Source organism: Rissa tridactyla, chromosome 15, assembly GCF_028500815.1.
Source record: "Rissa tridactyla isolate bRisTri1 chromosome 15, bRisTri1.patW.cur.20221130, whole genome shotgun sequence".
NCBI lineage: Eukaryota > Metazoa > Chordata > Aves > Charadriiformes > Laridae > Rissa > Rissa tridactyla.
The window spans coordinates 7,741,507-7,766,136 of NC_071480.1; the positions used below are offsets into that span (position 1 = coordinate 7,741,507).

The 24,630-nt window shown below is 43.8% G+C and overlaps 2 protein-coding genes across 10 annotated transcripts in view; one reads left to right on the plus strand and one right to left on the minus strand.

Moving 5' to 3' along the window:
- Positions 1 to 16,555, minus strand: part of SAP30BP (SAP30 binding protein) — a 30,502-nt gene extending 13,947 nt beyond the window's left edge. For 2 of the 3 annotated variants that reach the window (XM_054221380.1, XM_054221377.1), the window contains exons 1-3: positions 16,399 to 16,555; positions 16,168 to 16,277; positions 13,042 to 13,089 (exon numbers count right to left, since the gene is read on the minus strand). In XM_054221380.1, coding sequence (XP_054077355.1) covers positions 13,042 to 13,089; positions 16,168 to 16,277; positions 16,399 to 16,513 — 273 coding nt within the window. In that variant the 5' untranslated portion in view covers positions 16,514 to 16,555. The remainder of the gene's footprint in view (positions 1 to 13,041; positions 13,090 to 16,167; positions 16,278 to 16,398) is intronic. The other variant, XM_054221379.1, reaches the window with a different exon arrangement.
- A 12-nt stretch (positions 16,556 to 16,567) lies between these two features.
- Positions 16,568 to 24,630, plus strand: part of RECQL5 (RecQ like helicase 5) — a 39,894-nt gene continuing 31,831 nt past the window's right edge. For 5 of the 7 annotated variants that reach the window (XR_008469380.1, XR_008469381.1, XM_054221372.1 and 2 more), the window contains exons 1-6: positions 16,568 to 16,700; positions 17,208 to 17,338; positions 18,605 to 18,726; positions 20,572 to 21,090; positions 21,796 to 21,901; positions 22,348 to 22,459. Coding sequence is in view for 5 of the 7 variants with exons in the window: in XM_054221372.1 (XP_054077347.1) it covers positions 16,675 to 16,700; positions 17,208 to 17,338; positions 18,605 to 18,726; positions 20,572 to 21,090; positions 21,796 to 21,901; positions 22,348 to 22,459 (1,016 nt within the window). In the remaining 2 variants the exon portion in view is untranslated. Of the gene's footprint in view, positions 16,801 to 17,207; positions 17,339 to 17,366; positions 17,547 to 18,604; positions 18,727 to 20,571; positions 21,091 to 21,795; positions 21,902 to 22,347; positions 22,460 to 24,630 lie in introns of those variants that run through there. The other 2 variants (XM_054221373.1, XM_054221374.1) reach the window with 2 other exon arrangements.

Sequence of the window (24,630 nt, forward strand, 5' to 3'; positions counted from 1 at the left end):
CTATTTCAGAAGAACGTTCCTCACTGTCAATTCTCTCTTGGCTTCTACTTTCCAGGAGTGATATAGCCAGTCTACTCTACAGAAACTCAAGGGCAACCTCCACTCACTTGCAATGCTCTGTTGGGAGATCATCTCAGCACAGCTAAGCCCTCCATAGTCATGCTGATATAAATTAAGGCTCCTTCGGTTGCAGGAGCACAGCAGATGTTTGCACCAGCATCTGCTGAGCAGGAGGTGTTATGTAGGACAAGACACTCTTAATTAAATACACTTTCACCATATTGAGACCAACGCTCAAATATTTTGGTGCTTCTGAAAGACGCCATGAGAGTCAGAAGCGATACCAAGTTCAGCACAAAGTCTCTGAAACAGTATCAGCTGTATCCCAACATCGCCCTCTCCCCCCGCCTCCCTCCCAAAGACCTTTTGTGACTCACTGGACTGTGCGTCCAAAATTCCTCGCTGCCTCCAAACACTGAAGCTATTCATTCAACCTGACACAGACATAATGCTGCCTCCTTGCTGCTTAGTTACCACTCTCGAAACCCCCCCCTTTTACTCCATTTCCAATCAGGTGACAGATGCAGAAGGTAAGGAGAAAGTAACAAGGTCACCAAGCCAGATCTGGGAACAGGCTGTGCCAAATTCACTGTGAAATGCCACCAATTTCCAGAGAAGCCAAAGCCTCCTGGAAGAAGAAAACCCAATTCTTTGTGTGGCACTAACTGCTACAAGGCACTTTTTATAGCCATTCATGGCAAAATAAAAAGCACTGTTTCTCCATAAGTACACTGGGATCAGAAAAATACAAGGCTAATGCTATTTGAGAAAAAAAAATGTACACGAAGGAACACGCATCTTCTCACTGGCCAGCTGGCGAGGCCCCAGGCCCCTTTGTGAGATGGACTGTAGTGTAACAGCTCCAACCCCTCTAAGCTAACGCACTTGGTGTAGGGCATTAACACCTCTTCTCCCAGGTCTTCAGAAAGAACAGTGCAAGCAGAAAAAAAATTAAAGCAGAAGCATGACGTTTCAAAGCAGAAAACTTACACCAAGAGAAGGAGCTCTCTTTGGCGAGAGCACTAGAGAGGAATCCAGGGAATCCAGGCGGTGTTCTCCACAAACCTACGCAGCCACAGCGTTAACGTGGCGAGCCTCAACCACATTGACATGGCACTGAGGTGGCGAGCATCACTTTGCCACCAGAGAAGCGGGGGCAATGCTGCCGTAACTAACAGGTTGTGAGGACAAATTCAGATTAGCGTGCAAATGTTGCACGCGGGATGAAGTTCATAGAGCTACAGATACAAGGGAAACACATGTCCCGGCAGCACACAGTGACTCACGAGGCAGTAAACACACAGGGTCAGAAGGCTGCTTTATTCCCTTTAGGGGGAGAACTTGCTAGATAAGTAATTAAAAGTATTTCTTGCCTTGGTTTGAGACAACATGAATACGTTGGTTGAGGTGAAAGGAGGGAACTGCTTTTGTTCCAACCTTGACCAAATTACATCCTGCACTCTTATCTTTTGAAAGTTTTGTTTTAAGTGGACTCTTGATCCTTCCTCTTACCCAGCACTGTATTTATTATTCCATTATCCCTCCCATCTTCTGCCCACTTGTCCTCTCACCATCCAAGAACACAAAGGCAAGAGGAAATAAACCCGAGTGACCGATATTGCCAAGAAGGCACTTAAGCAACCCAATGGCACAGTCAAATTCAGGTGCTTTAGACGTGTACTAAATGCCCTCAAGAAGATTGCCCTCTTATTTGGCCAGTTAACAGGGTTGCAAGGGTATTTGCTGTATTTCTGAAGTTTCCAGAAGCCCATTTTCAAGTATCCTGTTGGATACTTGCCAGCACCAAGCATAAGCACACAATTATATATGAACTAATATTCTGAGAGATAATTTGCCAAAACCTCTCCTGTTACGTACCTTACATTAGACAAATATCTTTGAAGTGTCAGATGTGTTAAATAGTATGTTTTATGAATTTCCAGAATCATTAGTAAGTTTACTTTCACCGGAACTAAGGTTGTTCTTTAATTTGTATTCTTTAATCGTAGGGGTACGGCACAAATCTGCCCCATTTGTGGCGGGCTAAATAAAGCCAGTGCTATCAGGCTGCCGCTGTGTATTTACCTCGCCTGGTCGCCCACACCCGTTCCACCACAGCCGCTCTAGCGAGTCTCATCTCCACATCCTCAGGCTATAGCCAAGGCATCAGAAACCCCAGCGCTACACCAAGCAAAAGAAAACGAGTTCACTAACATATTATAGCCACACCTCACTGCCCAGAGGATATGAATTTTGCTTACCAATGGATTATTGCGTACCTACACCCACTGCTCCATCATTAACAAGCTGAAGACATCAACACAGCTTTTCATTAAGTCGGACTACTTTCAAGCCTCTTAAACGCCTTCAGAAAACAAAGGGATGACCCAACTCCTCCTTCGGTGCTTGTTCACATTTGCTCAGTTTACTGTCTAGCACTATGGCAAGGCAAGTACCAACAACTTGACCAAAGACATGCAGTTTGGCAGATGCGAGCTTTAAGCAGTCTTGTTCAAGCCTCCGATATCTACTGAAAATCCAGAACTTAAGGACAGCCTGAACACCTTCAGTGGAGTAATCATCCAACAAGAACTGTCCTACACTCCCTTAGGCTAATTGAAGGGAATGCGTTGAGTACAGTGAACTGACTAGAAAAGACAGCATGTTAAAAAAAAAAAGAAATCACCATATTTTCTGCAGATCTAATCCAATATAAAGTTGAATGAGATAGAGAATCACTGAATAACAGGGTACAATAAACGCTGCATGCTTGCTATCTTTTCATTGTGAAATGGAAGAAGTATTTACACACAGACAAGAGATTTCTAAAGGAATTCAAACACATTTAATCAATGGAAAATTTGGAAGATAACTGAATTTTAATTAGAGAATTTACCTAAATCCATTCAGGGCAAAGTGATCATTTTGCAGATTACTACACCATCAATACCACCATGTTATGTATCGTTATCTCACATAAAAAGCACAAAATCAAGCAGATGAGTGGTTCCACGCAGAGGGGATTCATGTCAAATCTCTTTCTCAGAGTTAATATATGAAAGCTACTAGAGCCTTCAAGTATTGCAGAGCTACAGGCATCATTTCCATTTGGTCCCTGATCACTGAAAAATAACAAGGTTAAGACTTCACTAGTGGCACCTTCCAACCCGCCATAGTTTTCACAAGCCCGACTGCTGAAAGGCTGTACGGGAGCATCTCTGAATTTCCTTTTGCAGTCAGTCTCTCACTACTTGCACAGTCAGCCTGGAAACATTAGTTACGCTGAAAATTCTCTCTACCATCACAGAAATACAAAACTTGGGCAAAAAAAAAAAAAAAAAGCAGCTTCCTGTGTTCATTCTTTTTCTCTAGTCATTTTGTCCCATCTGGTATTACACAATGATCTCTAAGAATGGCTAGATTAAGTTAAAAAAAAACCAAACAAACAAAACCAACAGTACTGTATTTTATTCCTCTCATACACTCAGCAAGTTGATTTTCTGGCTGCTATCTACGTTGCAGCCGAGATCTCACAAGACCAACTGTCCAGGGGCCTAAAGCCAGACGGCCTTGCTCCAAGAGACCCACTGAAAGGCGTTGAGGGATGCCGTGGTGGTTCAGAGCCAAGTTGGAAGAGGACTGAAAGACAAGACGACAAGCAGGAGGCAGAGTCCTTTCCCCTGATCTGGGGACTAGCAAAGAGCAGCCTCTGAAGAGCGCAAACTGCTATGAGCAAAGACAAAGCGTTAAAAAAACAAATCAGAAAAAAAAAATTGACATCTAACTGGGCTACTAACATCAGTCACAATTTCTGTGTTTCTAAGAGCAATTCTACACGTTGCCTCACCATTCTATTCCTATTCCTGTATGCGTTCAGGAAAAGGTTTTCCATTTTTTCTACTTCCCCAAGACAAATGCTTCTCCAAGCCCTGGGCAAGACAACGCCGCCTACAAGAGCCTGACTGATATGAACCCAATTTGGTGCTTCAGTTTTCATGTATCATAACCAGTTAAAGAAGAAGAGCAAGCTGAAGGGGGGGGGGTGTACACACATAAGGAAAGCACCGCATTTTGGCTTAAGATTTCACCTTGCTGAGGTGAAATATAGACAATCTTTTCAGTCGTAGAGTGTTTCCATTCAGTTACATAAAAACCAGTCTCTGCTCAGGTTTCATGGAAAATAAAAACAACCAAACACAATCCTCACAGTGTGGAACAGAGATTAAAGGAAGGAAGCAAAAACAATATGAATCTGAGACTGATGAATTCAAGTTTGGAAAGGCTTGCCCAGAACAGCTTTATTTAATGGAAAGAATGGACTGACGTACAACAATGCTTGCTAAATCCTTCCTGAAACAAGATCCATAAATCCAGTACAAAGCTCACATCGAATGTAACAGTTGGCATTAACTGTCGCCAAAAGGTACAAATTCACCAACAATTTCTCATAGAAGCAGTTGCATATGTTAGCGCAGGTGTACTCCAACTACAAGAAATGGTTGAACAGGGAGGCAGAAAAGATAAAAAAACCCTCAAACTGATTGCTTTAAATACGATGCAAATTCTAAGTATCGGAGAACTCGATGCCAGATTTGCCTCCGCTCAATTGTGTTCCCAGATTTTACAGCCAACTTAGCCCTACACCATCATTTTTCCATTAACTTCCAATTAGTATCAAAAAAATTAGCTAGGAAGCTTCCTCAGTACCCCTCAACAACATTTTCTCTTTTTTCAGAGAATGCTCTTGCATTGCAGAACAACTTCTGTCCCACAACTATTTCACCTGATTGCTTGCACATAACGAAATTTAACACCAATTTGAACTGACAGCCACAAAACGTATAGACCAGTCACGCTGCTGTCATACTAGCGGGTTAGTTTGAAGATATTAATGCTGAGAATTTTTCAGTGCGGTCCTTCCACTAGCAGCCAGTGGACCTGCTGCTGCAATAGCTGTTACAGTGGATTCCTCTCATCTGAGCAAGCACCAGCAAGAAGGTTTTGTAATTTTTTCCTCCTCTACAATTCAGACTATCTCCTGGGGTCTCAACACATCAACAGTCTCATTTGGCTGAGTACGATGGAAAGAAACGCTGTAACTTAGCACGAATTGTTAGAAGAGTTGTCTAAGCTGATGGTGAAGATGGCTTTGCCAGAGCAAGTGGGTGAAACGTTTATATGCAGGCAGCAAGAGAAAGACCTCACCAAACCCTGGCTCACGTGTGCTTTTTTTGGGCTTATTTTTCTTGTCTTTTTTGTTTGTTTGCTTTTTTTCTTGTCTTTTTTTAAAGGAACATAGTAGCAATTATGTTCTTGCTTTTCTACAAACTCAGTCAGTGATCATACAGAAGTGCTCATTGGAAGAGAACACCAGAAACTTCTCATTTAATATTAAAAGTGCATGACAAGAACTATTTCATTTCTTGCTCACCAGATCTGCCTGATGTTGGTGTGCTCCCAGGCTGAGGGCAGCAAACAGAGTGCGTGTCAAGAGCCTGGGGAAGAGAAAGCAAGGGACCAGAAGTACAGCGCTTTTACTCCTCCTCCCCCCCTTTTTTGTTGTATTGTGAGAGAGGAGAATCCCAAGAGAAAGCCTGAAACAACCCCATTTCCTACAGCCATATCCTGTTTGCCAGCTCTGATACCTAGCTCCAGGCAAAGTGCCCAGCACAGGATAAGAAATTTAACTAAGAAAAAACTGTAGGGACCATGATCTAGGTACTAAGAGAAGCACAACAGCTCAGAAATAAGCCATGTATAGAAAAAAAATGATGCATCCAACCTTCAGTGACACTTACATACGGTCTGTACAAACCTACCTATTTTGAGATACTATTGTCACAGACAAAAAGGGAAGGAAGAACAAGTCAGGAAAGAGTCAACTCCCGAGACATTCCTTAAGCATCTTATAAAGCAAAGAACATGGGTAGATGACACTGTCTTTCACTTTTTAAGCCAACTTAAGTCTAAAAATCCACCTTCACTTTCAATGTCATTGAAAAAACACTGAAAAACCCCAACCAAGATCTGGCAAAACATTTCAGTGAGAAAATGCTTTAGAAGGGAAGCATTCATAGCATAAAAGCCTTTAAATAGCTTCTTTGAAACTTGATTCCGTTCACCCAACATATGCTATCTCAATATTTGACAAAGATTATTGTTAGAAGTAGTTTCCAGCCAAGGAACTGTGTGCCAGAACTCTCACTTTCCAAGTGGAGGTACAGTTAATAACGTCTGCCATACGACGACGGCACCCTGGTCCCAAAGCTACCCGCTTCGGTTGGCTGCTTTCTCTTTCCGTCTTCACCTGTGCTACTAGGGGACCTCCAAGTTTAACATTTGCAGATCACCCCGTGCACATGCTTTACAAGACCACAGAGTAACAACCTCTCCACAGCGCAGACACCAACCAGGGCGCAGTGGTGTAAATGTGCAAAACAGCTTGCATGGAAGACTGCACAGCCCATGGGAGCACACCAGCAGTTAACAGCTTCCACACCTTGAGCGCAGCCAGCAGCACAGCTCCCAGCAGTCTCCACCTGAAGCCATCATGGTCTGCAGAGCCCATAAATTCCACTTTCAAGTCACTTTTGCTTCCTACAGGGAAACAGGAACTCACAGGTGAAATATCAGCAGCATGTGACAGGGCTTGAGGTGTCAAGCTACTTCGATGATTTTATTTTTTTACAGATTGTTGTGGTGCACGATGAAGTAGAAGGTGAAGCTGGGCTGTGAGAAATCTTAAGCCTCACAGCAGCAAAGGAAAGGTTCATGAGAACTGACAAACTTAACTTCTTGCAAAAGATTTCTTCCCTAGTACTGAAAATTCTTCATAGTTTGGAGTAGAGGCAGGGCGTAAAAGCAAGTATCCTCACTGGGATATGTGCTCCTCCATGGATGGATCCCACAGAGTTTTTGCAGATTTTGGTCCTTCTGTGTGTGCTCAGAATGGGGAAGCTGGAAGAAGCTATTTTCAGATATTTGTTGGTATTTGAGGCAATCCTCCATCTGTGCTGACTGCTCAGACTCTCACTGACAAGCACCAACATGCAAATTCAGACCAGCCTATTTCAGTACAGCAGACAGAAATAATTGCAACAACAGAACTGGACTTGAAGAACTTAGACCTTTATCAGGTGAAATATGCAAGGGGAAGCAGCTCCAGAAAGGACTTTTCTTCAAGTTTAAAGACAAACAGAAAAAGGCTGGCTCTTCCTTCGGAGAAAGGCGAGCCACACCTGTGGCAATAATCCGTGGTATTTAGTACTGCAGGGAGTGAAGAGTCTGCCGCAGCATGTATGCCTGGCGGGGAGGAAGGAACAAGCATGTCCATGGACATGTCTCATCTTCCAAACAGCTCAAGAGCTGGATCGCAGCCAGCAGCTCTAAAGTAGGTAAGCCAGCTTCAGAGCCCAACAATGCCGTGATCTATCTCCCTCTCAGGCAGCCAGAGCTGGAGACACAGAAATATGTGGGGCAAGGGACAGAATAATCACAGATGCTGAATACTATTGTTTCCTGCATGCAAAACTGTTTAACTGCCGCTGATATTCTCCGGCAACAACTAAGGTCAACCACCTAGTTAAAAAATGGGAACCAGGTATTAACTGTTTTCATGTCTGAGCCCTCACTGTAATAGTGCAGAGGACAGCATTAGAAGCCGAGTTAACTCTGCTCCCCCTAAAGGCTCACGGAATGCTGACTGCTGAACTGCCAAATTCCTGGTTCCCTTGACAGAGTCCTGGAAAACAGCATGCCAAACCTAAACAGAGGGAAAACTACGTCGAGTCGGAAGCGCAGACAGCATTTTACACAATTCTATTAAAAGTAAGCTAGAATACAGAAAAAGAAGAATCCGAGACTGCAGTGCTTATCACTGGCACCTTCAGGCGGTGCTCGCAGGCAAAGGCATGAGTGGGAAACAAACAACTAGAGACCTAACCTTAACCCTAGCCCTGGAAATTGCACACTTCACAGTTTGAAAGTGTTTACAAAAGTGTACGCAGGACAGTCATGCATAACACAAGGTCGTTTTTAAAATACAGCTGCTCTTTTGCCATCAGAAGCCAATACTAACCCAGATAGCATCAAAAAGCCAGGGAGGAGGGACAGAAAAAAAAAAACCAACCCCAAACCATAATGATTATTTTTTATTTTTTTTTTTGCTTCTGATGAGACATTGGGAGCACCTTCCTACAACACTTACAAACCAGTCATACCCTACCAGATACAGCCACTGCAAGAGGACTAATACACAGCTACTCCAGCCACCGCAGAGTGCACTGGTTTTGGGTAAAACAGCAGTTTTAATACATTTTCTTCAGTTATATGACTTCTAACATATTTAAGTAGCAATTTTAAGACTACCTTTCAACAATTGAAAGCATCAAGGGCTCGTACTTCCGAAACAACATTCATAATTTGCCACCGCCAAAATAAAAGATTCAAATTCTTTTCTAAAGCTGATTAATGTCAGCTCCTTTTATACAGTTTGCTGTGGAACACCTAAACTGAACAGCAGTGCTTTAATGATACAACTTTTCCCACACACAATTTTTCTCCTTCTTCAGAGCAGAACAGTTATACTTGAGGTGAAAGTTACTGAGTAGGTTCAGGCATCTTTTGAGAAGCTGGCTTAATGAATGTGTCTTGAATTCAGAAAAATTAATATGCCTTATCAAAATAAGAATTAATTACAGGGATTACTGCACACACACACACCTTTACTTGTTCTGAGCACTTACCACTTTTACTTTAAATCAAGATAATTTTGGCATTTAAACAAACAGGTTAATGGGCAGGCAAGATAAAAAACAGCACTGAAAATCAAAAGCCTCTAAGTATTAGCACACACCTACACATCATAATACAGTAACATTACTTTACAGGTATGCTGGATCGATAAAAGCTAAACATAATAAAGAGCTGATGATTATCAAGAGGTGGTACTTAGACATGCTCAGAAACACAGTACTCCTCCGAAAATTTGACACCCTTCTGCTAGATCCCAGTTTGGCTGCCTCTCCATACAATGCCACACGGATGCAGAGGGGACCCTTAAAACAAAACCGGAAAAGGAACACATGAAAGTAGCCACCTGCTTTGAGAAAACTGTTACCATGCATCAGGCATTCACTTGCCAAGGGAGTGGCAATGTTTATCCACTTTCCTACACCAGCTAGTCCTGACACCACAATCAAGGCTCGAGAGTTAATGATTTCCCCCTGCGAAAACTCCAGTGAGCCAAGCTGCAGGGCTGGGCTCTGTCCTTGATAAGCGCTTGCAACCTGTTATTCATCCAGCCCTACAACGTGAAGTACAGAACCCCTCAGGTGAGACCTGGACCACAAGGTCGATATTTCATTTCAGGTTCATTTTCCTTCTTCCAGCAGAGCTGGTCCATTTAGTGAGCTCTGAAGGCTTGGATCTTGTTACTGCACCAAGGCTGTAACCACAGCCAGCTGCTGGCAAGAGCCCAAGCGACTTGCACTCACTGCACAGCCCGTTAACCCTCGTCACTCCAAACCAATACCAGCAGAACACCAAATTTCACACCCATTTCCACAACACCCTTTGTTTTATATCCACAGCTCCGTTATCTGAGGAAAAGACATAACCTGTCCGGGCTGTGGGATTCCATCTTTAACACCACACCTCTGCCAACAGCTTCTGTTGACCACTTCTTTTCCCTTCTAAGTAGAAGGCTTTGTTTCTGAAGTGCTTTTAAAGACAGTTGCTTGTTTACAATTGGCGACTGCTCACTTAAAACCTGGGACCCCTGAAGTGATTTCAGTCTCTAACAAATATGTCCTGCTCCAGAGCCTGAGCACATCCTCCCAGAGCAAAATTTGAAAGAACAATTATTTTTACCTAGATTTGAATCTCCTATTTTCCATGAGTCCCTGAAGTGCTTCAAAATGCAGTTACAGGATGAAAGGTATCTGACTTTGCTACTTAAAGAGGAGGATTCTGCTTTCTGCTGCAAGCACACAGTGTTTGAGACTCGTTCACAGGTGCTCGGTAACAGAAAATCCTACAGGCCAGAAGTCTGCTCTAGAAGAACACTTTCAGATGACTGACCAAGATCAACAAGGGTATATACTACCTGGAATCAAGACAAAAAACTGAGACAAATATAAACAACATAGGGTGAGGTAGGAAAACATCTCCCTGTTGGGGCTGTTTGAGGCAGGCTCCAAATTCCACTCTCCCCACCATCACTTTACCAGAAGATTTTCTCATCATTCCCCACTTTCACTCTCCTCAGCCTATGCCCACAACTGACACCAACTGAACCTTATGGAGGTTTTGTGTCTGGGCTGGTGCAGAATGAGGCCAAATCACAGGACGCACCAGCAACAAGGGAACTCCTTCTCCACACAAACTGGCTCAAGTGTCCTCGTCAATTATTCAAGACATAATCCCAAAGTAGTTCATTCACTATATGTACAAAGAGGCAAACACTAAAAGAATGCTGAATGTATAATCACAGTCTTTTCAAGCCCTGAATAACTGATGAATTGCAATGGTTTTACCTCATTCATGCATTTTAAAGGATTTACCTTCTGTGCACAGTCAGATTCAGACCCTGGAAAAGCCCAAGCCATATATAAAGAGCCCATGATATCTTTCTAAACATGTTTCCAGGTCTGTGATGTCTTACAATGAAATTGATACAGCAAGAACAACTACAGCACTCAGATGGGACAAAACAAAGTAAAGTTATTGAAAAGCATTAGCAAGTTATAATCAAATACCTCACTTTTTGCCGCACTTTGGATTTACAGTAACTACTACTCTTACTCACTAGTTGTTTGTCATAGATATTGCAAGCTCAAAGCCATGAGCAGGAACGAGGAGAACACTGCCACTTGGTGGAAAAGGGAGATAGGAAAGACTTGCAACTGCTCCAAGTGGAACTACTTCTAACGACTTTTACAATGATGGTCCATCTCCCCCCAGTCCCCAGTGAATTTCTTAACAGCATGGCTAGCGGAACTCCACCAGTGCCCCACAGAATGCTGTACAGCAACACGCCTGCCCCATTACCAGCACAGCACTGGGCCGCCTCACAGTATGCTGCGTAGCAAAGGTGTGCTCTTACCTCTCCCCCATGTGCCAGCTGGCTATTCAGCTAGAATTGAAAAAAAACCCAAAAGGCCAGAGAAGGCAACTCCCTTTTTCACTTACGTGCCATGTTAGGATGGCAGCAATTAAAAAAAAATAACAAAATGTAAAGTTTAACTTTAATTTACATTTTCAGTTCTTGCAGAGTTCCTACTGCAAAGTGTACTCAAGGTACCAAATGCTTTTAATACATTCACTGTTTCTTTGCTTCCACACTGAAGCTGAAACACTGCTCCGTGGCAGTGTGTAGCTCTTCTTCAGAAGGGCAAAAATGCATCTAGACAGTAGCACACAGAATCCACTGAAATCAAGAAGCTTTTTACGGAAGCCAACGCGAAATGAAATGTCAGCAACATATTAAAACAGTAGCCACACAATTAAGTGGTAAGATTTCAGTAATGTATCATTTCTCAGACAAGAGATACTATAACCCGATTTTGTTCTTTCTCTCTTTGCCAAATCTTTTCTCCATTCCCCTGACGTCCTAGAGCCCTTTTAGTGGAGACAGAAATCCACGTAGCTGCAACAGGGCCCTGGTGATGTACACCAGAATTCTCTTTTAAGGAAACCCCATCTATTCTTCTTTCACAGTACACACTTGAATCCAGCAGTTTTTACAATATCTTGCTAGCCTGCTTAGCAGCCACAACAGCAAAAATCTAGAAGTAGAAAAAGAATAAAAGTGAGAGATTACCTTTTCCTCTCTTCCAAAAAAAAAGTGTAACTTATTTTTATTGCAACAAAGAAAGGAGGCAACACATTCCACTCCCAAGTGCCTCCTACCTGTATGCCAAAGGCATTAATGATATTTCACACACTGATGCAAGAGACTTTACCAGCTGCTATACAGCTGCCAAGATTTTCAACTGTGTATCACTATAAATCCATTAAAATATTGCGGAAACTGGAAGAAGGTGCTGCTATAAAACTAATTTAAGCAGAATAGGTAAACACATTCATTTGCCTTCATCTTGTCCTATCAATGCCCTACACTAATTCAGATGCTCTACAGAATTTCAGTTTGTAGCACAGTCCTTTGGTTTCCTCAACAGAGCTTAGAGACTGTCTGCATCCTTGAGGAAGCTACTGGATAAAATAAAGGCCCTTGCAACTGTCATTCACTTGGTATCCCACAAGACTGCTTATACTGCATGGGATATTGAATTGCATAAAAATTTGAGCACAATTCTCTATGAAGTTTCAAACGGATTCGGTCTTTTGTCTGCCTTCCAGATTTTAGCCTGATGTATGTTTCTGTGTGCTGTTAAAACACCTACTGTTCATCAGAAACAAGATGTAATCCAAAGATAAAGATGACTTCAACTATTTATGATAGCTGTCATCTGGGGATATTATTTCACTTTTTAAATTTTAAGTACAACTTTGACAAAACTGCTTCATTCAGAGGGACAGAAAGAGCTGGAGACAACTGAATCAATTTTGACACATTTCAGGACATCTAGGAGCATAGTATCATTTATTCGTTAAGTTGTTCTAAACAAAGAAAGTATTCCAACGAACGCTGGCCATAAGAGAATTCATACTGAATACCACACTCCCAGATCACTGCAAAATAGGTGAGATGCTGTCGGAAAACCTACCTCAAATCTAATGCATAAGATGGATAAATTCACGAACGCACATCTTGATTGTTACTCAGCCCATAGCCTAACTGGTTAACTACCTTTGGCCAAAGCCAGAACTGAAGTCAAAAAAACATGTTACAGCTACAAAAAGGAAAGTATGAAACTAGCTACGGAAGGTCACAAACACACACCAAGCCATGCTGTTAAGACTTATTCCTCTTGTACTGAACTTCCCCCCCCACCACCATCATACCACACTTTCAAATACCTTTAGGTCACCAGCCTCAGGTTTTTCAGTCTCTGAATCGTCATCTTCCTACAAGACAAGAATTTACAGGATTAAGCTTAAAGAGCAGGCTTGGCAAGTAACTGCACTTACAGCAAAGGGCTTGCATTCAGCAGCCCAGCAGTAGTCCAAGACCCTTTCCAGAGAAGGCACTTTTGCCCCACCCACTCATGACCACAAAACAAGTCCTACAGTCACGGAAAGGAGTGGTTGGTTGGCTTTGCTTATTTTTAGGCAAAAGCATCACTCAGTAGCAGACATCCCCCGCAAAACTCATGCAGCTCCTGAGTGCTCAGAACTAGACAATAAGAAGCAACAGAACTGGGGGGAAAAAAGCATTTGTCATTTGGTAATTCTGTCTCTTCCAGGTGGCAGGTGGGCTTTTTGCATTTGCCCTCATTTAAGCAGTACTCACAGAAAAAGCAGCATTTGCAAGACCCGTTATACTCCCAAGCAAACATCGGCAATACACAGAGGACACACAGCTGGCCTGCCATCCAAACATGCAGGCTTGGTGAGGGTCTGGCATAGCACCAAGTTCCAAGGATCCGGTGATGCCAGGAGACATTGCAACTTTCCTATTTGTGTAATGCTCTCATAGTCTCGTTTGCAGATGACGCGAACTTGCACAGAGGGGAACCACTGACACATTTCCCTGGTTTAGGTAACAGACTCCATTCAGTTCTTATTTCTACCCAGAAATAAATGAAAGAAATAGGCAAATCTCTGGCCTGTGAGAGCTTAAAATGCTGAACTTTGCCTCTTGTAAAATCCTACACCATAAGAGAAGCAAGCTCCAGCTTTGGTCCCAACTGATAGGTAAGTGCACTATTCCACTTCGCTATGGGCAACTTCATTGGGATCGGAGAGTTACCTATGTTTCTAGACATGAATACATACTCTGTGTTCAAAACAAGTTTGAGGAGCAGAAAGTGTTTTTCATGCTCACACAACTCAGCAGAATGGTTTTTCCTCCAAACTCCAACACAAATTTCAACTTTGGCCCCAAAACAAGAACTTGGTGTTTCAGCTTCAAAAAGAAAGACAAAAAAGTGAGATGATTACGTGCAACTGAAAGGAAGAATTTACAACGAAATGCCCACCTCAGAGTATTAGCACACAAGCAAGTTCTGGCAAGGCAGCCTAGAGATTGACCGCACAATAATGTCAGTAAGTTTTAATTGCCTGAATTAACATGCCTATCCCACAGAAGTGAGACATCAAACTCCTTCACTTCAGATACTCTCCAGCTTACCTTTCTGAAAGATTCACTTATGCCAATAATTCAGTCTTAACTGTCAAAGTTTAACAACAGTAAGTTCACAACTAGAAAAGAACCATAGTACCAAGTAACTTGGTGTTTATCACAAGTGAGATTCCTCTCCCCTCCCAGTCCCACCTATACTGTAAAGATAAAAGTCACTTTCAACAACGCAACAATGGGTTGAATTGTTCGTGTTATAGACAGGCAACTGAAACAGCTCCCAAAACCTCCTAACCTAGCAGGGGACATCACTGAAACAACATCAATAAACAAAGAACAAACAAAGAATTACTGAGAACTGTCTTTGGAAAAAACAGAGGCTTTTCAGTTACTGTTAAGGTAGATAATATAAGCATAGAGTTTTTTTAAATAAAAGCCCAGGACAACCTTAGTCCAACTCACACTGCTTTCTAAAACCAGCTCATAACTAATACAAGCTACTACAACAAGTAATATCAAGGAAGCTCTCAATTCTGGCCAAAGAATATTTAATGCAAAAAAACCAAGCATAGCTCTCCTGCAACAGCACTGGAGAGAAGGCACCCTGTGTAACCTGCACGCATCTGGGCAGTAACCACAAGATCTACTGGCTGGCACCAGAGTGACTTGATCAATTGCCATTATTTAAACAGCAGTTGTACCTCCCAGATGATGGACAGCCATAACCTGCACTGAAGGTTGTGTATGCAAAAAAGGCTACTCCATTTACATGCCTATTTGTCAATGTAACTAAACGCAGCTGGTCCCAAGAACCATCTGTATCACACCTACTACTTTCATTAAACTAAAGAGATCTCATTGAAAGAGGGTCTAGAAGTTTTGGATATAAAGAGAAGAATCACTAAAGAAGCTTCATTACACCAGATACCAGGGGCAGACACTGAAGGCTATTGCTTGCACCTTCTTCAGTTAGCAACAGAAGAAAACCAAAAGCAAGAACAACAGACTGACGAATTTGTTGCCTGCTACTTAGGAAAACAGATGGCAGGAAACAGTGAGCATCTCATGAGACTGATCTAATGCACACAGAGTAGATTTCAATGAGGAAAGGTTACAGTAACATAGCTCTGGTTTTTTGGCTACACAATAGAGGAAAGAACTGGAACAGGGACAAGATAACACATTCTCAATGTGGTGGTAAGCAAAAGGTTGATGAGAAAGAAAGGAGACAAGAACCTTCCTTCTCGCCCCAACCTGTTTTGCTCCTACAGACACATGTCAGAACTATATATCCTTTTGTGTGTTATAGCTGCACTCACAGGTAGGGAGCTACGTGCCCTGTCTCACGATGCATGAGTTATCTTGGTATTTAGGTGATGTTACACGCGTGCCATGCACCTACGACAAGCAAAAGCCACTCACGTCTAGACAGGACGCCACTATATCAAGGTAACCTCATGTAGTGAACGTGTTGAGTTATACACAAAACAATAATTTAAAACATCACAGACCTTTATTCTTTTTAATCCTCCAGCTGACCACGCAACAGTGTGTTGCTCTTACAAGGTTTTCATATACGTCAACTATGCTTAAAGAATAATTTTCCTTTAGCATGGCTGTTGACCTGTACCAGCCTTTTTCCCATTAAGAGTGAAATGGCATCAACACAGTTAGTAACAAGCAACAGGAGCTGCACCAAGCTGCCGATAGGTTTCGAGGTGAATGCTTTCTACTTGAAAACAAAGTGAATAAAAGTATTTGGAAAATGCTGAGATCCACACCAGGAGTCAGATATTCTGGGTTCCAGTATGGGCTGCCACTCAGGGGCTTTCTTTGGAGAGAGAAAAGCCTCTGCAATGCGTGAAAGGGACCAGGACAAGCTCTTGGAGCAGAGAGGTACTTACTGACTGCCTGCTGTTCTCATCATCCTCCTCTTCATACCCTTCCTCATCCCCATCCACGCGGGTGAAGTCGTCATCCCCGTAACCAACCGAGACCAGGCCTCCTTTCTCGCCTGAAGAGGAAGGGGAAAAGAAAACCATGAGGAAAGGGGAGGCGGCATCGAGCGGGGCCTTCCCCTCCCAGAGCGGGGGGCCTGGCCTTCCCCTCCCCGCCGTCTTCCCCGATCCCCTCACCCGTAGCCGCTCCCCCATCGCTTCCCGCCGTCCCGGCCTCGCTGTCCGACTCCGGGTCCGAATCCTCGGCGTAAACCGCCAAAGAGGAGAGAACGCTCCGCTTCGCCGCCGCCATCTTCCGCCTCCGCCGCGGCGGACTTCCGGCGCGCGGAGATGACGCTGGCAGCGCAGTCGCCATAGCAACACCGCCCTCCTCCTTTCGCCTTAAGCGGGCTCCCGTCAAACCGGGACTGCTCCGGCGAGGGGAGAAAACCAGCGAGGCGGAGCCAGGCTTCTATGGGGAGGGAGAGGAGAGATAAAAGGTGCGCTGTCTGTTTATAGAAGTGGGGGCTGGTCCTTTAAGACCTGCTTCTGACGTCATCGCGCGGCGCCGCGACAGCACCTGCCGGACCCTGATCAAGAGTGAGGGGGGGTCGGGGCGAGGAGGGGTACGGCTGTGGCGGGTGGGACGGGATGGGACGTGGGGTGGCGGGGGGATACAGCCTGGGGAGGGGGTGAGATACACCCCGCCTCATCCCCCGGGGTGCGGGGGGGCAGCGAGGCCCCCTCGCCGCTATGGCCCCCTCAGCTGTGCCCGGCCTGTGCCCCATGGGTGAGGCCTCAGTGGGGGTCTGTCCTAGAATAAACGATACTGGGGTGCCCTCCGGTGAGGGGGCCTAGATAGCATCCTTGGGGGAGGGGGTGTGTGTCCTAAAAAAAGGGGGACCCTGGCAGGGCAACCACGGGGGAGGTCGTGTAGGTGGCAATGAGATGGCGCCACAGGAGGGTGGCGGTTGGGCTGTAGTATCGGTTCCTGTCCCTGTTCACAGCTTCTCTAAGATGAGTGGCGAGGCTCCCCCAGGCCTGGAAGGCAGGGTCCGGAGAACACTGCGGAAAGTCTTCGGGTTTGAGTCCTTCAAGACCTCCCTACAGGAAAGTGCCACCATGACTGTGGCAAGAGGTGAGGCTCAGCGTCAGAGAGATGTGAAACATGTCTGGTTTTCCGTCTTCCCATGAGGTGGTACTTCAGGAGTTGGTATCACGCCTGTTTTGAGGAGATGCATCACCTGGACTGGGCAGGACCACCCGTCCCTCCAAGCCTTCCTAGGCCTCCTCTGCTCTGAGGTCATTCCAGTGGCACAGGAGCGTAAGAATGTGCTGCACACAAGGTTTCTGAGCACGGCTTTGCCCTGACTCTTCTCCTTTGCGTTTGTTTTGTAACCCCACTATTGCATCAACCAGAAAATAGGAAACAAAGTACAGTCTTGCTGGTATCTCCACTGGAGGCATCTGCCAGGAAGTTTATGGTCATATGAGATCAAAACCGTTGACATTTATACATTTTCAGAGTCCTTGTTGTAGATGATGTTAGACAGAGATGATACCAGTAGAAGACTTGATTTCCTGGCATAATTTATATCTGTTCTCTGAATCATGTGGCCGCTATCAGAATGGTGTTAACATATCCACCATCATACCGCTGTTGGTTGGACAGGCAGATCACATACGCAAGGTGCCAACCGCCAGCTCCCCTGGCAGGTCTCACAATGCAAAGCAGAACAGCGTCAAACTCAGCACTCAGGACATAGTTACCATTTTTAGCTATCACCAGCAGCTGTGCAGACGTGCTATTGACAACAGACTGTCCAAAAGCGGTGTTCTGTCAGCAGGGTGACTCTGCCTATTAATGTTACATGCACTGGGATCTCCCTGACTTGGAGTGGACACTGCTTAGCACAGTAAAGTTATTGACTGCGTGATACTATCTATGTGGTTGAGATTTCCAACCCTTATTTCTTATGTGGTACCTTTTTGGGATAAGCTTTAAGAGGATGTGGTAAAAGATCTCTCATGGGGCTGGTAATTTGGTTACTGGAGGTTTGTAAGATGAAAGCAAGCAGCTTGTCTGCAAGAGAATTAGCATGAATAACTTGTTTAACATCTCTTTATCTTGGTTTCTGTGTATTTTTTGGTACTTTTGTAAGGCTGTTTCTAAATGTTTACAAAGCAATCAGAGATTCTTTGAAGGAAACCATTGCAGGCACGCAAAGTATTGCTGTGCTTTTAGAACCTAAAATGAAGTGTCTTTTGTTGGTATGCCACACAGTACGTGCACACATATGCTGTTTGTCACAGATTACAAGCCATTGTGCCCACCGCTCCAGACAGGGCCCTGGGAACTCTCCACCACTCAGTAGCCTTGAGCTTTCTTCTGTTGTCTTTGCAGGCGAGAAGGATGTCTTTGTATGCATGCCCACAGGAGCAGGGAAATCCTTGTGCTACCAGCTTCCTGCAGTTCTGGCAGTGGGCATCACCATTGTCATTTCACCTCTGATTGCACTGATTCAGGTAACGGTCTCCTGTTAGCTGTGGAAAAGCAGTCAGTGAAGGGGGTTGGGAGACGCTGAAGGCACAACTGCTTCTTGTCTTTCTGTCCGCGGATCTCTGCTGTTCTCATCTTGATGTCTTGGTGTGTTTTTCTTAACCTGATGATAGGTGAAGAGACTGCAACTTAGCTGCAGAGCAGAGTAACTCTGGTATAATACCATGCAGTTTTCTAAAAGGAGGTTTTTCTTTAATAATAACCAAGTGGTTTTTGTAACTGAGCCTTTCTCCATTTTCTCCAGTTGTCTTTTACCTCCGGTGTGCTATACAGAAGCAGCAGAGTACCTCAAATGGACCAAACTGGATCTTTGCCCCAAAGAAAACTGCTATTTTACTTATAGAGTAGTAACTCCAGGAATTGGAGTTGCCTAGTTGCCGTTGAAGGCATAATTTGTTCTGCATCAAAATGTCTTTTTGTTGCAGTCAGTCTTTCTGTCACAGGAAGAAGCTGGTTTAGCAGAGCTGCTCCTTGAGCACTTTCATCCGTGACACCTTTTTGTTCTGTATTTTGCCTTTTCTACTGTTTCAACACCTGTTGGGAGAAACACTTCCCTGTACGAGCAGCTGTAGCATTGCTTAGGCTTCTGTAAAGTATCTGATTAGCATTGCACAATATCTGGTGGTGTAGGCTGCTGTTTTGAGTTTCGGTTTTTGTGTATTTTTTTTAAAAAACTCCTTTACAGTCTCAATGAAATACACATTTAGAATTAAGAGCAGGCTTGGTGATATATCTCAGAAAGGTGCCATAAATAGTGAATTGGTTTCACGTGCGAGGATTTCTGATTAAGCTCCAGCAGAGGCAATATTTTATCAGTGAAATGAAGGTTAAAAAAGAATACCATCGGTAAAATTTGCAGATGAAGCAGAATGTGTCAGAGCGACAAACAGATTGACATGGGCTCAATAAGTCTTAGGGAAGAGAGCTGGAGTGAACCTTCTGAGGTGTTCTCATCAAGCCCTGAGATGGGGTGGCTGTGCCTGAAATGATCGTGATGTATTTCAGTGTAGCCAAACTTCAAGAGCTTAGTCTGGGTGGTTTATTACAGGGAAGGCTGAGAGCTGACTTTATGAATGGAGAACAGTGGATATTAAATCAGTCACTGAAAACGGTTATGGAGTGAAATATAAGATCCATTTTTCAGGACTATTGATATCTTCTGAAATGTTATGTGCTAGTCAAGTGCAAGTGAGCAGCCCAGTGTAAGGATAGGGAAGTGGTTTTTTTTGCGCAGGGTTCATCTGGATGTATCTGGCTGTGATGCCATGGTTTTTTTTTCTCAGTTTTCATGGCATGATTCTCATCCAGACTTTGTTCTGTTGCAGTGGTGATTTGCATGATTCTTGTATTTTGTCCTATCTCAGCTGTGTTTAAAACATCCTTCAGCTATTTTGGAATGAAACTCCTCTGTTATTGAAGGGTGGTGGTATTCATTTTCTGTCTGTGACAACTTGATAGTGTAAATCCTGAGACGCGTTGGTGGCTTGTTTCAGCTCACTGTGGCTATGATGAGTTATTTTGCATGGATCCTGCTGGTGTTCCCTAGCAGCAAAAAGACTGTCTTAAAGTGAACGGATGCACAAAAATGCAGTTGGATGTTACAGCTGGACAGATATGCTCACAGTTGAAGATAAAGGTACCTAGAGTTGAAGTTATAAATACCCGGAGTGTAGGTGTATGTTGTCCTGAGACTCAGTCCTGGAGGTGGAAGCTGGGGCCTCACCTGGATCTCCCTAGTAGTCTTTCTTGGTGATGATGAATCTTTATATCCATTTGCTTTTAATTTAATTTTAATTTTATATTTGCTGTAGGACCAAGTGGATCACTTGCTGGCTCTGAAGATCAAAGCCTGCTCTCTGAACTCCAAGCTTTCTGCCCAGGAAAAGAAGACCATCCTGGCTGACTTAGCAAGTGAGAAGCCCCAAGTAAAGCTCCTGTACATCACCCCAGAGATGGCAGCTGCCTCTTCCTTCCAACCTACGCTGAATTCTCTGGTGTCCCGAAACCTCTTGTCCTACCTGATAATCGATGAAGCGCACTGCGTCTCTCAGTGGGGACACGATTTCCGACCTGACTACCTACGGCTGGGCACCTTGCGCACTCGCATACCCAATACACCATGTGTTGCCTTGACTGCCACTGCCACCAAGCAGGTCCAGGAGGACATTGAGGCAGCGCTTAAGCTAAAGCAGCCACTTTCCACATTTAAGACTCCTTGCTTCAGATCTAACTTGTTCTATGATGTGCAGTTCAAAGAGCTCTTGACTGATCCATATGCCAACTTGAAGGATTTCTGTCTGAAGGCGCTTGAAGTGAAGAACAGCACTGGGGTAGGTTTTACATTTGGGGAAGAAGGCTAAACTGAACAAAATCTACCTGAATGGCCACTGACCTTCCAGTGGTTGGTATGGCCCCAACAGGCCTGTGGCAGGGAAGGTCCCTGGACGGAAAGTCCTCACAAATATTTTTTTAGTTCCTTTAAAAGTGCTCACGTGTATTTTTTAGTTCCTCTAAAATAAGTAGAATGTGAAGGCTGCGTTCCTTTCAGGGATACCCTCAGAATGGGGTTGGTCTAAAAGAAAATGGATTATGAATATGCGACTAGCGTTTCCGTCTTGGTTTGTCATGTCCCAGGTGCTCTTTGTATTTTTGATGGTGTTCCGCTCCTCTAGTGTGGCAAGGGTGAACAGAAGCATTCGAAGTGCTGAATTGGATTTCCTGCTCTAGCACTAATTCCCAAAATAACTCTCAGCAACTCAGTTGTAGCCTCTGCACCTGAGTTTATTTGTAAGGCGGAGGGAGACTGTTTCTTGCCTTGTGCCCACTGGGAGAGGATTGGGAGAGCATATTTTGTCGATGTTAGGCCCTGTAAGGAAACTCTTTTTATGTCTGATTTACCTTTGTGCTGCAACAGTATCTTTCAGTTGTAGAAGAGATGAGCTTTAGGCATCCCTCCTGTCTCTGCCATACTAACGACTGCAGCTTTGTTGATTGGCTTCAGACAGTGTCACGGACTTTCTCTCCTGTTTGCCCAGGTGTACTCTGGTTGTGGCATCGTGTACTGCAGGATGAGGGATGTGTGTGACCAGCTGGCTATTGAATTGAGCTACCGAGGAGTGAAAGCCAAGGCGTATCACGCAGGTATTGGAAGCTGCATCTGCATCTCTCAGTAGCTGGTAGAACTGAGCTGTACCACCTTTAAGGCCTGGGTTGGGGCTACCTAGAAAATAGGTTTCTAAGCATGGTCTGCATCACATGTCAGGTCTGTGAGATAAGTGCAGGGCCTCCAACAGAATGGCAGAACCCTTCACTCCAGAACTGTTGGTTTTGTTGGATCTTGCATGGCCTAAATATAACAACTGCTTTTATCCCCGGAGGGATCTGAATTTTTCTCTTTGGAATAGAAACAGCTGCTGCTGACTTCAGCTTGATCGCAGGCCAGTTCAAACACGGGCAGAGAGGAGTGTGTACATCAGTCAGTTTTAGTGAGGGGGTTGGCTTGCCATGGGGGAATGGAGGAGGAAGAAAATCCTCTTGTTTCTTTTCTTTTTTTTTTGTTGTTTCCTTCCTTCTTTTTCCCTTCCCAGGACTCAAGGCAGCTGACAGGACTTCAGTCCAGAATGAATGGATGGAGGAGAAGATTCCTGTTATTGTTGCAACCATCAGTTTTGGAATGGGAGTAGACAAAGCAAATGTCAGGTGTGTGAGGCTGAATGTTGTGCACCACCAGAGACTGAAACCTGAGCAGCGAGAAGGGAAAGCCTCAGTCTTTCTGTTACCTGATACATCTGACACAAATGCCTGATGAATACTTGCTAAAAACCCCAAAAAAGAGCTGGAGGTTCTTTATCTTAGAAGCAGCAAAACCAAACCTGGAAGGATTTTGTAAAGAAATTAAAAGCAAGGCACCAGAGCTCCTCTTTGCCATTGATCTTCAAAACCAAGAAAATTGAAGGAACGCTTGTTTTTTGCCACACCCTCCAGGATTTCAAAATGAGCCATCTTGATGCAATCACAGCTGTCCCTTTCATTTCTCTCAGTCCAATAGTTGCTGTTAAAAAAGCAGCGGGAAGAAAATCTGCACCTAAAATAATTCATACACCCTCTACTAAAATAGTCAGAGCCAGTTTTTTTGAGAGCTCTCCTTTTGCAATGCAATGGGGAAAAAAATAGCAGTTCACAAATGGCAATAGCCATATAAAAAATACAGTTCTAGTCCACGGACAGAAACTTTGCACATGTTTTCAATTGCTGTTTCTCTGTGACTTTTAACTGTCACCATACTTGCTCTGTGTTGCTAGAATTCCTGCACCACAATATAGCCGTGCTGAGTTAGTATTGTGAGCTGTGATCACTTAGTAGAGGGATAACTCGGGTGCAGCTCACACAACACCCTACACAGACCTGATCTTTACTCTCAAATCCACATAAAGCAATTGCTCTGAACGCCGCGGGAGAGCGGCAGCACATCATTGAGACAATCACATCAGTTCACAACTGTGCTGTCCTTCTGTCTGTGTCACTGTGCTGACAGATATCTGTATCCCATAGCAATGGCAGAGTATTTCACTGCTTGATGCACGTTACCCAACAGAGAAATGAGAAGTCTCCTAGGGTGGCAGGAGGAATCAATGACTCATTGAAACCACGCTGCCCTGGTCAGTACAGTGGTCACTAAAAAAAGGCGAGTAACTGGAATGCATAGGTCTGATTGATAGTGAAATGTAGTTGAAACATGCGTGAATTCTGGTTAGTTTCCAAGGAATGAAGTTAAAATGACTCTTTACAGGATTTTTTTAATAGTTTAAAGGACATTGTACCGAAGCTCAGGCAACAAGGTACTGCTACTTAACCTTGGCTTCTATGCTGGCAGAGTTCTGAGTATTCATGTGTATGTTATCAAGTAAGATCAGGTCTAACAACTTCTAGAGGTGACTCTTCTGGACAAAAGGGAAAACAGAGGTGTTGTCTCTTTTTCTAATGGAATCTGTGCCTCTCTCTTTCCTGCCCGTTCAGTTTTGCTTGAGATTATTTATCAATTTCTTCACTAAGTTTCCTGATGGGGAATAAATGTGTAGGTCTCTGATGCTTCCTGCTTGGCCTGTTCCTGTAGTGTTTGCGTTTGAAGAAATATGTTTTCTTGCTTTGGTCATTTAATATTTTGCCACACCCATATGCATCATACCTGCCTCTGGGACATGCTGGGTTTGAGGCAGAGTGGTATTTAAAACATTGTCAGCGTTACTGTACTGTAAAATCCTCCCAACACAGGGATAAGCTGAATTGCTGAATATTCAGGTACAAGCAGGCTTAAAGCAGTCTTGCAGTGGTGTGTTGAAAACCTTCCTTCAGAGATTACATACAGTTTAGTAATGATTCATAGTCACATTTGCTGTCTGGGAAGGATGCCCTCGTCTACAAGTGAGCTTGGTGACACAGAATTTCTGATGCAGACTTTGTTGGCAAAAAAAGTGTCTTTTTAAAATTGAATATTTCAAATTCTGTTCTGTAATGTTCAAATTGTGTTCCACAAAATAAATAGGACTTTTTTATTAAGGCTGTATTTTATGGTAAAATCTCCCAAACTCCTTAAGTCAATGCCCTTATTCTCACTCTTCATAGCTGTGCAATTGTATGCACATTTGGGATACTCGTGTGCCCATTCAGCTATTTGGGATATTCAAGTGCATTTGTTTTCTTATAGCTCTGCTGCTTTCCTTGCGTCTCATGTGTTAAGAGGACTTAAATTTCTCTGTGAAAAGTCCCTTGCTCTGCTAAATCCTTTGTCTTTTATGCTTTTGCTGCCCTATTTTTTATTGTTGATGTCCACAAATGACACAATCATCTACGCAGTGATCTAAGAAACCTGC